The sequence below is a fragment of the Parus major genome, chromosome 1 (assembly GCF_001522545.3).
Source record: "Parus major isolate Abel chromosome 1, Parus_major1.1, whole genome shotgun sequence".
NCBI classification, from domain to species: Eukaryota; Metazoa; Chordata; class Aves; order Passeriformes; family Paridae; genus Parus; species Parus major.
The window spans coordinates 66,930,002-66,945,227 of NC_031768.1; the positions used below are offsets into that span (position 1 = coordinate 66,930,002).

Genomic DNA, 15,226 nt, shown 5'->3' on the forward strand with positions numbered 1-15,226 from the left:
CTTAGGACTATTAGGATATCAATTAATGTAGGCCTCAATCTTGAAGTTGGCCACATGTATAAAAAAATCTTTGCAGAGTCAATGTCCATGAAAGAAAATCTATTTTAAAAGGAATTGTTCTTCACAATTATATATATTCTCTGTATGGTTTTAACTGGTGAAGAAAAAGAACAAATTCCTGAACTTCAGTGGACAAAAAATTATCAAGTGATCTTCAGTCAAAACTGTAGTCCTACATCCTTGTAATATCTTGAAAGCATTTAAGACACAGAAATTACTGCAGCCAGTGTATTTTTGTCAAACATCCTGGCATTATTGTTTTATCATTCATCCTCGTTTGGAACCTTGAAGATCCTTCAATATTTGTCTAATGTATTTTCAACCATTGCTGCCAAGTACCCTTTCAGTTTGGCTTTTTTTTGTTTTTTTCCATTAGCGAAGCCATTGGCAGCTGTGAGCCAAGATTACTAATTTTGATACAGAATTTCCTGACTTGGAAACATAAGGACTTTGTGATATTTTTTTTTCCTATTCCTTCATCCTTTCTGTTCATTGGAAGAAAAAATTCAGATGTACATGAGTTTACACCTTAGTGTTCAGTTTACCTTAAAATTATTTTACTACAAATAGGTAGAAAAATTAGTATTTCTTCCTGTACACATTTTCTTCTCAGTCAGAATGATGACTGAGAGAATTCATGTTAAAAACAAGTCCAGATTATGACAAGTTATTAAACTTGAGGTTTGCTGAACATATGAGGTACTTTAAAAGAAGTAACAGTTTCTGAACTGTTAAACATCAACAAAATTATGAGACATGTTTGGCAATGGATATTAATATTTGGTCTTTCCTGATCAAATAGAAAGAAATACCCCAAGTTTGATATTAGCAAGATTAAAGGATGTAGTCCTTAAAAATTTATCAGTTCTTCAAATTTTTCCCTTCAGCAGTTTCAGCTCAAGGTGAGCTGACAGGCTTCACCTGTCAAGACTTGATCTGGCTGCTCAGGATTCTGTTTAGCTCCTGCATGAAATGATGAAATCACAGACACTTCAGCAGAGTGGAAGGTACATCTCTAAGTGATTTCATCGGCAGTTGCAGGAATAAAAGCAGCCTGAAGGCCTGAATTAATGTTTCAGAGGGTTCCTTATGAACCAACAGATTTGGAACAATTTCATTTTATACATTTTTAATCAGCAAATATATATATTTTCTTAACAATTTATAAATCTATAAATTGTATTTAAAATTAGTTGACTTAAAAGTAGATTCACCAAAAAGTTACTAGAACAGAGGCTTTATTTTCCATTACCAGTTTTGCAGCGTTTCCTAAAGTAGATTCAGAAAGGAAGGGTGTGGTAGTCCTTTTACTGTTACACTACTGAAATAAACACTAAGTGAAGTTCATAAATAATCTAAACTTAAAAGTACATTTATAGTTACACAGTTAAAGTTTTATGTTGCAAGAAGAGAAGTGTTTAGCAGAAGGAGTATAAAAGTGTTGTAATAAAAAAGCTGTTTCAGAGAAAATATACTGTACCTCCCCATCTTCCAGCTCAACATCTAGGAAATCAAAGTCTCTAAAGACTCTGAATTGTTGTTCACTGTTTGAATCATCCATGTTCTCCTGCTCCCTCGTTCCGTCTTCTGAAGAGACCAAGCTCGTTTGATGCTCAATCAGATCCAAATCACCACAGGAAGAAAAAATCACCTACAATTCAAAGGATTTCTTTTGTTACAAACTGTTCCCTCTGGTTGTTTCTTCCTAAAAGCTGTAATTGGTTGTTCAGAAGACTGTATTTCCAGTACACACCTAATTCCTTCACTGAGTATTTTTAGAACACTCTTTATTATTTATGTTGGACAGGTGCCTTCAGATTAAACTTGTACAAAGAAACAACTTCATACTGTGGGAACACATCCAAGAATATTACAGCTACCTCCTAATGGCTGCAGATTGATGTTGCCTGGATGTTTGTAGACATATATAGGAACAAAATTCAGAGAACTTAGCAGAGAAAATACTGTCAAGGGGATGATATAACAAGTTCATTAAAAAAACCACTCCAGTTAACAAGTTGTTAAAAAATATGTCAAGATTGGAAAATACAAGCTATATTTTTTTCTTTCCTACTGAGTATACTTGTTCTGCAATTTAGTTGCAAAAATTAAACAGCTCCCATCTTGCAAAAACAAAGGTCCTGTTCTCCATAATACAAGTGACATATACCATGTTCAAAAACATTCAGAAATTTTTCTTTTTTCTATAGAAAATATTTAATAAATACTTTAAGAGCTTCCCACCCTGGGTGACCAATCACTCTTTTCCTGGCACCAGATAACACTAATTTTTAAAGAGTAACATCAGAACTAGTGTTTAATGGAAAAATCAGACACACACACCCTTTCTCCTCCCATTTTACTTCTGTAATTTAGTTTTTTACTTTATAAATGTTCTGTATTGGTAGATCAGAGGTCATTACTCTCTGTCCACTGAGATGGCATAAGTAAAACCTACAGCATCAAATTCTCACATAAAAAAACCTTCACATAGCTCTCAAAGTGAATCTTTAAGTGAAAGGGCCATTTACACCTGGTCCATATGCTGAGAAACACAGCCTGGGCCAGTACAAAGGATAATGACAGTAGTGACTTCAAAATGATGCAAATCTGGTCAGCAGCTCTGGGAAACACAGTTCTTCACTTTCAACACTTAGGACACAATTAAAAAAAACCTGGTCAATACAAGGCTACTTACTGAAGGGTTTTTACTCAGCCCAACTTCCTGACCACACAGGGAAAGGACATGCACCAGCTTTTCCTTTGTCCTTTTCTAGAAAACAAGAGGTTTCTCAAGTGAGCATTTTTTTAACCACCCATTCTCCCTGTAGCTAGAAACATACATTAGCAATTTTTAATCAGGGGGAAGCAACAAAAGAATTAGTCATTAAATGCTCAAAGGATTGCTTTCAGAGCAACTACGCATCGAGGAAACATAAAAACAGCTGTTAATGATTTTGCTGTTTATTATATTTAAATTAGTCTATAAATTCCATTGAGTATATTGAGGAAACATTGGCTCATATGCATCACTTCAAAAAGACAGTTCAGAAACCTAAAATTAAGCACATGCATAATTTTTTGTTTTTTGTATAATTTAGCCTGAGTCACTGCTACATAACTTGCTATATCAAAAAGGAGAAAAGTGCAAAAAATTAAGTTTATTCTGCATGGCTTTATTTTAACTGGCAGATAACCAAAATCATTAAGGTAATCAAATACCACTTCTAGGAAAATTGTGTTTTTTATTGAATTTCCCAAGAAAACAACTTTGAAACTTGCACCAGCTATCTACCTGCTCCCCTTGCTAATATCTGAACTCATCTGTCATTAAGAGGTTTTAAAGCGATGCATTTCCTGCAAGTTGAAAGAGAAACAGCTTTGGGATAGCAGATGGACATAACTCAGCCCATTTTTGAGTCCAAGAAGGACACTCAGCACACAGGGTCAGATGTTATGCTGCCACTGCCCCAGGCAGCCACGAACAGCACTGCCCAGGGCACAAGCATTTAAGGACCCAAGCATGTGTCAATTCAGCTGCTCTGACTGCAACTTGTTAATGAATAGTGGGCTACCTACCTGAGAGTACTGGGGTCTCTTCCAGCTCACAGGAACAAGGACATTGGAGTTAGATCCTGATGAGGTTGAGGAAGTGCTTCGGGTGACAGCCATTGCCCTGGGTTTGCCATCTCGTCCAGAAGAACTCTGCAGCTCATCATACCGTCTCCCAATAATTGGAGTCTTAAACAGAGAGTAATTATTCAGTAGCACCCTGTTTCAGGATGAACTTAGAAGAGCCATATTGCTTCAGTTGGAGGAAAAGATTATTTTGAAGGGATATACGGGGATAAAACAAGGAGTGCAGCAAATTTCATGTCACTTGGTACGTTTCTTATTTTCCACTGTGGATGTCTGAATAGCTACAGCCATACTTAGTAGCCAGAGCTTATGTTCAAAGATATCACAAAGATATGAGTGATAATACTCAAAGCAACTACCACACAAGTTGCTGACATAAGAACCAGCAAAAACTCAAGAAGGCTTATGAAATTTATGTCAAATATGCACTTCTTGCATATTTTTAATTGCTTTTCCTAGGAGTGCTGAACACTTTGGCCCTTTTCCAACAGGTATTGAAATGCTTTCTTGGATTGACAATAGCATTTTCCAGAACTATACTGACAGGAAAGCAAATAGTACCATATGCCATTTTATGCTTGTATTTCCTTTTAACCTCAACAGCTCACTATTATCTATATGAAATAATCTATAATGCTGCAAACAATTCTGCAGCTTCTTAACAATAAAGTGAGTTGCCCATTAAAGTCACTAGGACCATGCAGTTCTATAAAGTTACAAGGGTTTGCAGGATAAAGACTGCTGTGAGAGAGTCCAGTCAGAAGTCAGAATAAAGGTTTTAAGTAGCAAAACTATAAAAAATACCTCTGAAATATCAAAATGAAACTCCAAAGTCTTCCCTGGTAGCTCCTTGGAGGCACTGTTCCACACTCGATGTATTTCCATTTTTGAAAGATCACTGTGTTGATAGGAAGGCAGAACTAAACTGGCAGAACGGGAAACTACCAATTTCAGGATATTCAAGGCTTCTCTCCAGTGAATACTCTAGAAATAATATATTTACTCAGCAAACAGAAAGCGATATTCACACACATTCAAGACTATTTACATTTTACAGTCATATTTTTTACCACATAATTAAAATGTAGAATTGGAATATCTGTATTCTTTGTCTCTCTTGGCCAGTGACAGGGTGTGTAACTGGAGAATAATTTCAACATCAGAGACCAAGACTTCCTTAAGGTGTCACTGTTAGGGAACTGGCCCACAAGCTGGGAGACCTGTGGACAAAGCCAACTTGGCAGAGGATTTAAAATCTCCTACCTGAATGTCTTAATCAATATGAATAAATATAGGGGCCATAGAAGAATCCCCACTTAATAAAAAAGGTAACTTGACACAGGTTTTTACCTCTGCGAATTCCTAATACTCCCATGTATTTTTCACTTGTCAAGAACTAGGTACAGAGGTCTCTGAAGAGAAGTGCTCATGCCACACCTCCCTTGTGCTAATAATTAAAGAATGGTCACCCAGGCTCTGAGTGGTATTAGGGTTGCTCCGAGGTGATCCAAGGCTGAAGCCCAGCCTTCCCCCACAGTGAACACACTGCCAGGCATCTTCTCTGGGGATGCACAGACATCAGGATGTTTAAAAACTTTGTACCACACTACACACTTGCAGCCTTCCCTGCTAATCTGGTCTTAAATTCTTACACAGAACAGCAACTTACAATAGTAAATGCTGCTAAGTTCCTATATTAATATAAAAATGATGTTGTATTTACCTGTACGTATTTTTCAATGGTTTTTAGCACTTCCATGTTAAATTGCTTCACAGGAATAGCTGACAGGTCCATGTAACTAAGAAGACTGTAGATCATCTGTAAGAGGGACTGTTGCATACTAGGAAGGCCCTTTTCTAGAAGCTGTTAAAAGAAAAGTGAATATAACAAAATTTTGACACATTCCTTCTTAAATAAAAAGCTACTTGCTTCACAAACAGCAATTGTACTCTTCATCTTTCTTCACTCAGTGATTTTGCAAAGCTATTTTATAATAATTTCACAACTGATGATGATACAGGCATGAAGTAAAAAAGAGCTTAAGTTGGGAGCCAAATGCCAGCCTGCTTTATTTTATAAGTGCCTGCCCTAACTTATCCAGAAAACACATTCAGCAGTTGAGTAAACTGGTAGGTAAAATTTACACTGTAATTGGGTAAGCACATCCAATAAAAACAAGGGAGGATCTTTTTCTGTCTAAATTTGCTGGAAGTCAGTGAGAAGAAAGAAAACTTGCTGAGGGAACAAAACTACTACTATTCAGACATCAATAAATATTTATCAAATATATTTCACTGCCAGTGCTCACTGGCTGTAAGTGCCAAAGAAACATTTTCTGTTTAGGAGAGGGTGGAATCCCTGGGCCCTCTTACTGGAGAGAGTAATACAAAGAAAGGCTTGATCTAAATTCTGGAATTTTCAGACACCTGAGTATAGATCCTGAAATACCACAATGAACCTTGGGAATGCAACTGTGCTCATACATATGCGTGGCAGTAATTCCAGAGTCATACGGACAGCCATGGTTTGTTTGTATGCGTGAGAAATAAATCAGCTGAAAATTTCCTGGCAGGCAGCACCTCCTTTTACTGGTGACAGGAGCTGTCCCACTCCACAAATTTCAGAGGCAATCAAATGTTTTCGATGGAGGTTATCAGAGCCTCAATACTACCCAATTCAGGCTGACAAGAAAGTTCTGACATTGGCTATTAGAGTTACTGGATTCTAGAAAAAAATTGCTTATAAAAACTGTGAGCTGCCTCCTGCCTTCCATCAAAGAAAAATTTCAATTTTTATCCAAGTGGACTTTAGTAATTTATTAGATATCCTTCTACAGATGTAGAAGGATAAGGTTTCTCCTTTCATTGCATGAGAATGTTTCATGCCAGCGCAAATGGAACCTATTTTATCCTACTAAATATCTTCTGATTACTTTCATCAGCAAAAGTGAGTAGCAATTAGTGATTCATAAAACAAAGCAAGCAAATTCTATTAACAGCACAATAAAGGGGAACTCATTATACTTATCTATTCCTCTACAAATAGACAGGAAGAATTTTTAAATTAGAGGTACTACATGACAATCTGCTCCAGCCCTTAGACATCTTCAGCCCCTCAGATACCTTTACCGAGAGAGAAAATGTGCTTAGAAATTCTTCTTCAAAATGGGTTTACCAAGGGTTTTTTTGCCTACTATTAGGATCTTTCAATGGAAAATTTGATTCCTTCTTTCCAAATATGCAGTTTCCAAATATGTGTTTGATTCCTTGTTTCCAGTTTATGTGACGCAGAACATCAGCCAGTATATCATTTCAGTGAAGGATTAGAAGAAACTATCTGGATGACAGAAAGAAAATTTTTTGTTCTCTGACAGAGACTACTTCATCAGATAATTGGGATAGGAAAAGGAATTCTTGAGAAATAATGGGAATTTTGTCTCTGTTGTTTAGAAACTGCTGTTTAGAAAACTGTTATAGGAACCTTATCTCTGAAAGTTTGTAATTTCCATTCCAGTTGGTATAAATTTGTTGTCAAAATAATTTGTTGACTGAAACAGCTCTGACAAAACCTGACATATTTGGTGACTGTGTCAGTTTTCACTTGCTCAGATATGTGGTGGTTCGTAGCCCAAGTGTGTCCTTAAATACATAGTGAATTTGCAATAAGAAAGAGTATTTCTGTTTAAAAAAAGAATAGCAACCTTAACATGCCTTACATGCATGAATAGAATAGAATAGAATGAATTCTATTGCTGCCAGAAGTAACAAAAATAGCAGCAAGATGGAGTTGTAGTAACACATCATTTGGATAAGAGAATTCCAGGACAAAGAGTTTCCACTGTATTTGTAAAAAGAAATAAAACTGTTCTCAACATTTTTTTTTTGTTTGTTTTTACTTTTGTACATATGATCTATTTTGAAGAATTGTGGATTCCTCACTTGTTCTGTGTGGTAACTATTTTACCTGGGCTCAGGAATCTACATTGCACTAGCAACATCTGCCCCCCTCCTGAAGCAACAACTAACCCAGAATAAGTGGAGAAGAGAGCAGCCTCCTCTTTCAAGTGCTGCCTGGGCTGCTACTGCAGGAGACAGCTCCCTTGCCCCTCCCAGTCTGGCAGGGGGTGTGAAGAGATACTTAGCTCTGAGGCATAACCATGCAGTCAAACACATGCTTTGAGAAATAAAGAGGGCATTTCAAAAGCCATGTCTGATAGACAAGCCATTACTCAGATGAATGCCTTATCTAGGGGAGGCTTCCCTTTGCAATACAGATGGTTTAGTTTCTACTGATTCTTTGAACAGGTTATAAATGCTTATGTTTTTATCACAAACAATCCTCCATCTAACAAGGAGGAGGTGGAAAAATCTACCATAAACATATTACTGTGCACTAGGAATTCTTGTCCTTTCTTCTCTATTAATAGCATTAATACTTAAATTGGAGCATGACCCTGGACTTAATGAATCACCAGATATGCTCAGATATGCTCCCAGAATGAGTGTGCTTTCATTATTAAAGTTTAAATTTTAAAAATCTGTAAAAATCTAGCATAAAACCAAAGTAAGCTTTCAGTAATATGTTTGTATACTGATCTGATTTTGATTGTGGAGGTTGAGAGGTCTACTGCACTACTGAATAGTGATTTGTCCTCATCTGTAGATGGAGATATCCCAGTAGTTTTCTAGATGAAATTATAATTTTTCATGAATGGAATATATGTAAAACTAAGTAAGGAGCACTACTTTTCACTGTAAGATTTGGATAATAACAGAGCTCAAATGCTTTATTTTGTGCTAGAATCATACCCCTTGATGACAAGCAATGACCTGCCATCGAATAGATGAAATACAAAATTTTACCTCTATGGCAGTAATTGAAACTTCTGCCTTGCACTGAGAGCATTTGTTTTCATAGTCTTAACTTGTGGTACAGCATCTCCTTCTGAAACTACACCTGTGTTTGGAAGGGCCACTGTTGCAATACAATTTCCTTTGTTATTCTTAAGCACTGCCTGTCTCACGATTTCCCTCTGCCCCAAGAGTTGGGGACTGAACCAGGATTGTTAAAGCTCAAGGCTGTGTATGGCTTTAACACTGAACTGCAGGTTGCCCAGTGGGGCTGTTGACCTATTTGGCTTTACCAATTGACAGTGTATCCCACAGCTGGTTTATAGGAGACAGGGGCATATTGTTTATCCTGGCCTGGGGATTAATTAAGAAAAGAGGAAACATTCTGAAAGCTGGAAAATAAATAAATAAATTCAAGGCCACAGCAGGCTGAATAAGATGGTTTCTTGTCTTTTGCTACACCACCAGACTGGCAGCTACTCTATGCCCATATAAATATTCTCCAGACATGACTCAACAGAGCTGTACTCAATGTAAACACAGAGAAAGGAAGTCAGTGCTTACAACTCTGTCATCCTGCTGCTGGTGGGGCTATGTGAGGAATGTGTCTTTATTACAGTAAAAAACCTGCCTGGCTTGCTGTTGATACAGTAGGTGGTGCCAATCTACAGCAAGGGGGAACAGTGCAGAAAAGAGTCTCCACATGCACGTCTCAACCCCTTTCAAGGGGAGCAGGATCACGAGCAATGGCCTTTGTGGAGGTGGTGCAGCACTAGGGACTGTACAGAGAGCACTGAAGAGGAAACAGAGGGTCAACTGCTTTCCTAAGGCTGGGAAAGCAAATGAGAAAGAACTTAATCACTTACATTTTTATAGCATTTCTTTATTACAAATATAGTTTTAACAGCATTTTTTTATTAGGAATACAAGCTTCCACTGTGAAGAAGACACTTGACTCTGGAGGATTCAATGTCATGAAGAGCTCTTCATTTGAAGAGCTAATAGCTCTCCAGAGTATTTGGACTTGAAAAGAGACTGAAAAACCTTAAGGTCCTGTTTAAGGTTCCTACAGTTCACCATCACTTAAGATCATATGCAATATCTTACTCAGACCCTCCATGTGCAAGCAAGGTGAGGAACTGCAGCCTGACATAGCAGGGCCTCGTTTGTTCTGAAGCCTTAAGTGAGCATGGGAGCAGCACCTGGATTTTCAGGCTCTTGAAAATTTGTGAATAGCCACAGTCAGAGATGCCTGAGGGTTTTTTATAGATCCTTTGGCAGACGCTAGTGAATTTATGTAAAGAGGTGGGTGTCAACCCCTTCTCCAGAGTACCAATTGATAGTAAAAGAGGAAACAGTCTCAAGCCAGGCCAGGGAAGGTTTAGATTGACTGTTCAGAAAAATTCCTTCATGAAAACAGTTGTCCAGCATTGGAACAGGCTGCCCAGGAAAAAGGTGGACTCACCATCCCTGGAGATACTTAAAAGACGTGTAAACGTGGCAGTGAGGGAAATGGTCTAGTGGCGGACTTGGCAGTGTTAGATTTGGGGTTGGACTTGATGCATCATCTCAAAGGTCTTTTCCAGCCTAAAAATGGTTCTGTGATTCTGTGAATACAAAACTGTCTTCTCCCTGGATGAGAGGGGAGACTGAAGGCAACTCAGCAGGGAAGGGATAAATCTGAGAACCCCGTAGGAAAATGTTGTCCTGAAAGTGATCTGACAACTGGGGGAAGAATATCAAGCAGCCTTATGCTAAAGAGCAGAAATGAACCTTGGACCCCCCATAACAATGCTGCATCAGCACAACACTCCACGTGTGCAAAATGCTAGGAGAAAACAATGGGCACAGGAAAACCTTTGCAGCAAGTTGATACCATTCAGTGTTAGAGGAATGCATACAAATTTGTATCAAGAATCAGATCCTTATATAGCAGATGATATTTTTTATATATTTTTATATTAAGCTGGAAAACCCACTGTGGAGTTAGTCTTCTGATTTTCCTCAATGGGATCTAAATAAATGTCCAGTTTCCTCTCACTTGTGAAAGTGGAAAATCCAACTGGCTGATGAAGGAATCTGTTTTAAGATGTATCAGCTTTTGTTTTAGTGTTCAGTATTGATTTTTTAAAGTAATTCTGTTTTTTTTCTGCCAATTTCTGCTTTTAATTTTTAATTATAAATAACAGATGTAGAGCTCCCAGTAATTTGCTGGCACACTTCATCTCTTTGGCCTGTTGGGCAACAGAAGAGTAAAAGGTTTTTGAAAACTTACCTCTGCCAAATATGTAACCATACTCAAAGTAATATCAGCAAATGCTTCATGAAGGTAGCGGCAAACCACATTTACCCAGGTGGCACAGTCCCTTGTATAGCTGTGTGTTTTATAAAGGGTCATGACATGTGCAAGATTTGATAGCTTGGGATTCTTCTCCTCCAAACAAACCTAATTAAATATAAACATGAAAACATATCAAGAGCAAGACAATTTACAGGGTTGGAGGATGTACAAAACAGCAAATGATTTTGATACCTGAGCAATCCTTTCGGCTATATCTTTACAAAACTGGTTTGGGCTGTCGAAATGCTGAATTAAATGGGGCAGGAGACACAAAACATTCAGTGGAAATCCTAGAACAAGAAAATACAGAACTAAGCATATATTCTGGACAGCAAGAGCCACAGTGATCTTTAAACTGGTGTTTCTTGGGAGGTCACGGTTTCAATATTACATTAGCCATAAACTCACACAGATCCTGTCAAGTTGGTTATGCCACATTTGTCTGAAAGGGGCCTTAATTTGAAAATCCAGTATGTCATTTAGGCAGCAATACTTTTGTAAAGCATGAGCCTATTTCTGCAAACAGTACTGCACATTCCCGTCAAGAGATAATTTTTATCTTTCCACTTAACTGGTTTATTGACAGTCTTAACCAGTTGCATTTTCACTCCAGCTGCTAAAACATAAAAAGAAATTCAGCAAGTATTGATTAATAAACAACTGTTCTGGTCAGCTGCCAGGCACAGCTTCCATTGTTTTTTACTATTCAAGGTAATAATGCACTGAGTTCCAGGTGCTGTAATTAGCTTAAGTGCCGTCTGGAACGGGATTCAGCTCTTCTGCACCAACTCATAGCTCAAGGTAGTTGATGAAATACCTGCAGCAGCTGGAACAGAGAGTTATAACAAAAGCTTCTCTAGTTCAGGTGGGAGCTCAGAAATCAACTAATTATATTTGGACACAATCTGCTTTTTGAAAAGAAGGAGTTTGTTCTATGAAAATAATTTTCTAACCATTCATTCCCTCTCATTCAACAATTAAACAAGTTGCTGAAATTAGGATCATGATTTCCTTACTCTTCCTCTATATTCAGGGAAAAGGGAAGATACCTCCAGATGGTACTGTCACAGCAATTCAATGTGTGAATTGCCCAACCAAAGCCTGGAAAACAGGCACCACACAGGTGCTTAGACATGGGCAGGCTGCTCATGGCATTCATCCCTTTACTCTGTGTCTAGGCTTATTATGTCTTAGTTATAAAGACTGGACATTTGTCTTAGTATCTGTGTTTCTGACCAAAAGAGAGGAGTAAAAATCTGGAACAATGCAGAAACTGTCTTCAAGAAATATAATTAAGAAGTGTCTACAACCTCATTCAAAATGCTATCCTATTTCCTTATAACCCAGGCCTCTCTCCTCACTCACCATTGTGCTATTGTAGTTTACCTAGCGTGTACAAGAGTTTTTGATATTTATATTTTTAGAATATAAAATAAAATACCATGAAACACTAATTTAAAATCAAGCAGTCTGACATAGTCTGAAAACAACTCAACAGAAAAACTGACCAAAGTAGGTAATGTAAGTTTTGGCAGTATCTCCTTACATGTTTACTTGTGTCACCAATTAGAATGCTTACTAAAGCCCTAGAAATTAAATGCTAAATAATACATTATTTCTATCCTTCAAAACCTTATAGTGCAATGGATTCACTTTCTAGAGACAGGTCATTACTTCTATGAAATTTCAAAAAAAGCTCACCCAGCTCAAAGCAAAAGTACATCATGCTATATTCAAAGTGAAAGAAAAACTGCTATTTTTGGTTTTGTTCAGATAGCTGAATAATGTCTGTCACCAAATGTCAATGCAACAGAAACTGAAAGACAGGGAAGTATAATGGTTTTACCTATAGCTTGAGAGGAATCCACCATGGATATTCGAGACACTGGTGTCAGCAAACTAAAGAGCTGGAGTGTGAGGTCAGTGGTAGTAAGGGAAGTGAACCCTTTCAGGAGTAGCTGCTGAAGTCCTGAGAAGTCTGCCCATTTCAGCTGCCCTTGCAGCTTCTCTAACTTCTCCCGGTTTTCAGCTTTATCTAGCGGCAAGTGAGCCAGAAGTTTATTCAGCAACCGCAGTGCCATTAGGTATTCAAACTCAAAATCTGATTCCATCAAAGCCACAGCAACCCAGAAGATGGTGGCCAGTAGGTTGGTTGGATTGTTAATATGGGATGGATCGGTGAGACTGTCCTTTAGAGAGGATGAACTTCTTGTTTTAGAGGACAAGCCTTGCTGGGTGCATGCTTGAATTCTGTCTAGTGTGGCACTGCGTGGTGGGTCCGAGGACTTGTCCACATCTCCAAACTTCTTGGGTACAGAGAAGCTCCTCTGGTGTCTACTTCGCTCAGCAGTGGCTGTGTTGCCGCTTGCAGGATTCATATTCAGCTGCCCTGTGCTCTTCCGGTTTGCGGTCAGTTTGGTGTTCGATGTTAAATCTGGTGAAGATGAACTGAAACCAAGATTTATAACATCCATTACATTGTGTGAATGCACAGCTTGAGAGGGTACATATTCAATGCAAGCTAAGTATTTATCAGACTGTAAATAAATATTAAAATGGGAGAAGTAGAACACCAAACCATCTATTGCAGCCTGCCTTCTTTTTTCCAGAAGACAGATTCAGGCCAACAGACCCGACAGAGAAGAGAGTCACACGGCACTGCACCAAACCAGAGCAGGACAGCCTACAGTCTACATAGGCAAGAATGACATGGGGATAAGAAATACAGAGCTGTGAAGTGACTTCTGGCAATTCCCAATGGGACAGTAGCAGAACTGAAAACAACTTTGGTTGTTAAAATGTCCTCATCAATGGAGCAAGCCCTGAACTTGGCACAGCTGGCAGGCAAATGCACAGTTGCTTGCTGGGTAATGTGAGAACTGTGGGCAGAAAAAACAGCATATCTTAAGCAGAACCACAAATACACCCCATTATCCTCAAGAAACCTGTCATGTGGTTGCCCAGGGTCTTGCCAATACAAGTCCTTCCAAAAATTTGGTGTTACTGCATCCTATCCTGCCTGTATCCTAAGATCTCTTCAAGATGGTTTGCAGAAAGTGTAGGTGGTTCAATTTCAGTCACTAATGCCACCTCATGGACTACCATGCAATGATCCAGACTATATCTATCAATTATCTGCATAGAGGAATACGATGTGTTGAACACAAGGGAAGCTTGTTCTGGAGAACAGCTAATTTCTGACTCTGATCCCATTCCTACCTCATACACTATGAGTCTCTACTGCCTGTAGTACTTGAAAAGAATCTTATTCTAGAATCAAGTGTCAGGGCAAAGTATATTGCATTCCTCTTTGTTCCATCTTTCTCTTTGCTGAAATGTGCACTAAAGAAAGATAAGCAGCTCTTAGTTTAGAAAGTAGAAGTGTATTTACCCTGATCTGCTCTTTCCCAAGGTACTCCTTGGGTTCTGCCATGGCACAGCACCCTGCCTGCTAGTGTCAGAAATGACAGACCTGGTATGTGCTGCAGGTAAAGCACAGCAACTTATGGATATTTTAAAAAAATAATTACTTATTCTGTTGTTACTATTAGAAGTCAGATAGACATTCATGTCTCTCAGTACTATCAACAGCCATCTTACAGAAGGAGCCTGTGACTTCCCTCCATGTACAAAGGTCTCCTTTAGGACAAGAGTTTCATAAAGATGGTCAACACATCAAGCAAAATCCATGGCTACACAGGACAAAATGCTCCCTAGTTTTATTGAGAAAAAACCATGATGATTTATTCCTGGGGAATACTTCACCTGAGAATGACATGCTGTGTGAAACCAGTACTACAAAACCCACATTCCTTCCCAGATACATTTTCAGGTTTATGCACAATGGTGCAAAAATTACAATATTTTTAAAGGATGTTAAAGTAAGTTATAGTCAAGTGGGAGCAAGGTAGAATTTACAACACATTGTAAAGTTTTATTAGTTCTATCAACATTATTTCAACTATGGCAAAATTTGGCTGAAATATGCTCTCAGTCTGGTTCTTGGATGGTTACAAATGAGCTCTGTCTTATCAAAATTATTTTTTGCTGTTAAGACTGCAAATTTGCACACTTATTGTCATGAAACATTGAAAAAAATACAGTTAGGAGAACAGATTCTTACCGTGATAACACTGTCAAAAGATCACTGTTCTTCAAACAGTCAGAGAGATTATCCACTGCAGCTTCCAAAGTAAGTAGTGCCTCCATTACATACCCCTATCAAGGCAGGAGGTTAAGAATTTTAGTGAAGACATTCAACAAAAGTAACATTAAAAATCCTCAGTTCATAAAAGGAACAGGCACCAACTGAAAACCTATAATTTCTCCAGAAAA

The 15,226-nt window shown here is 38.2% G+C and overlaps 1 protein-coding gene across 8 annotated transcripts in view; it reads right to left on the reverse strand.

The window, feature by feature from the left end:
- Positions 1 to 15,226, reverse strand: part of FRY (FRY microtubule binding protein) — a 219,076-nt gene that overhangs the window by 28,370 nt on the left and 175,480 nt on the right. For 7 of the 8 annotated variants that reach the window (XM_015629518.3, XM_015629509.3, XM_015629499.3 and 4 more), the window contains 9 exons: positions 15,015 to 15,109; positions 12,738 to 13,339; positions 11,084 to 11,181; positions 10,826 to 10,996; positions 5,423 to 5,563; positions 4,504 to 4,683; positions 3,640 to 3,801; positions 2,759 to 2,833; positions 1,541 to 1,711 (listed from right to left, as the gene is read on the reverse strand). In XM_015629518.3, the coding sequence (XP_015485004.1) occupies positions 1,541 to 1,711; positions 2,759 to 2,833; positions 3,640 to 3,801; positions 4,504 to 4,683; positions 5,423 to 5,563; positions 10,826 to 10,996; positions 11,084 to 11,181; positions 12,738 to 13,339; positions 15,015 to 15,109 (1,695 nt within the window). Of the gene's footprint in view, positions 1 to 1,536; positions 1,712 to 2,758; positions 2,834 to 3,639; positions 3,802 to 4,503; positions 4,684 to 5,422; positions 5,564 to 10,825; positions 10,997 to 11,083; positions 11,182 to 12,737; positions 13,340 to 15,014; positions 15,110 to 15,226 lie in introns of all 8 variants that reach the window. The other variant, XM_033515297.1, reaches the window with a different exon arrangement.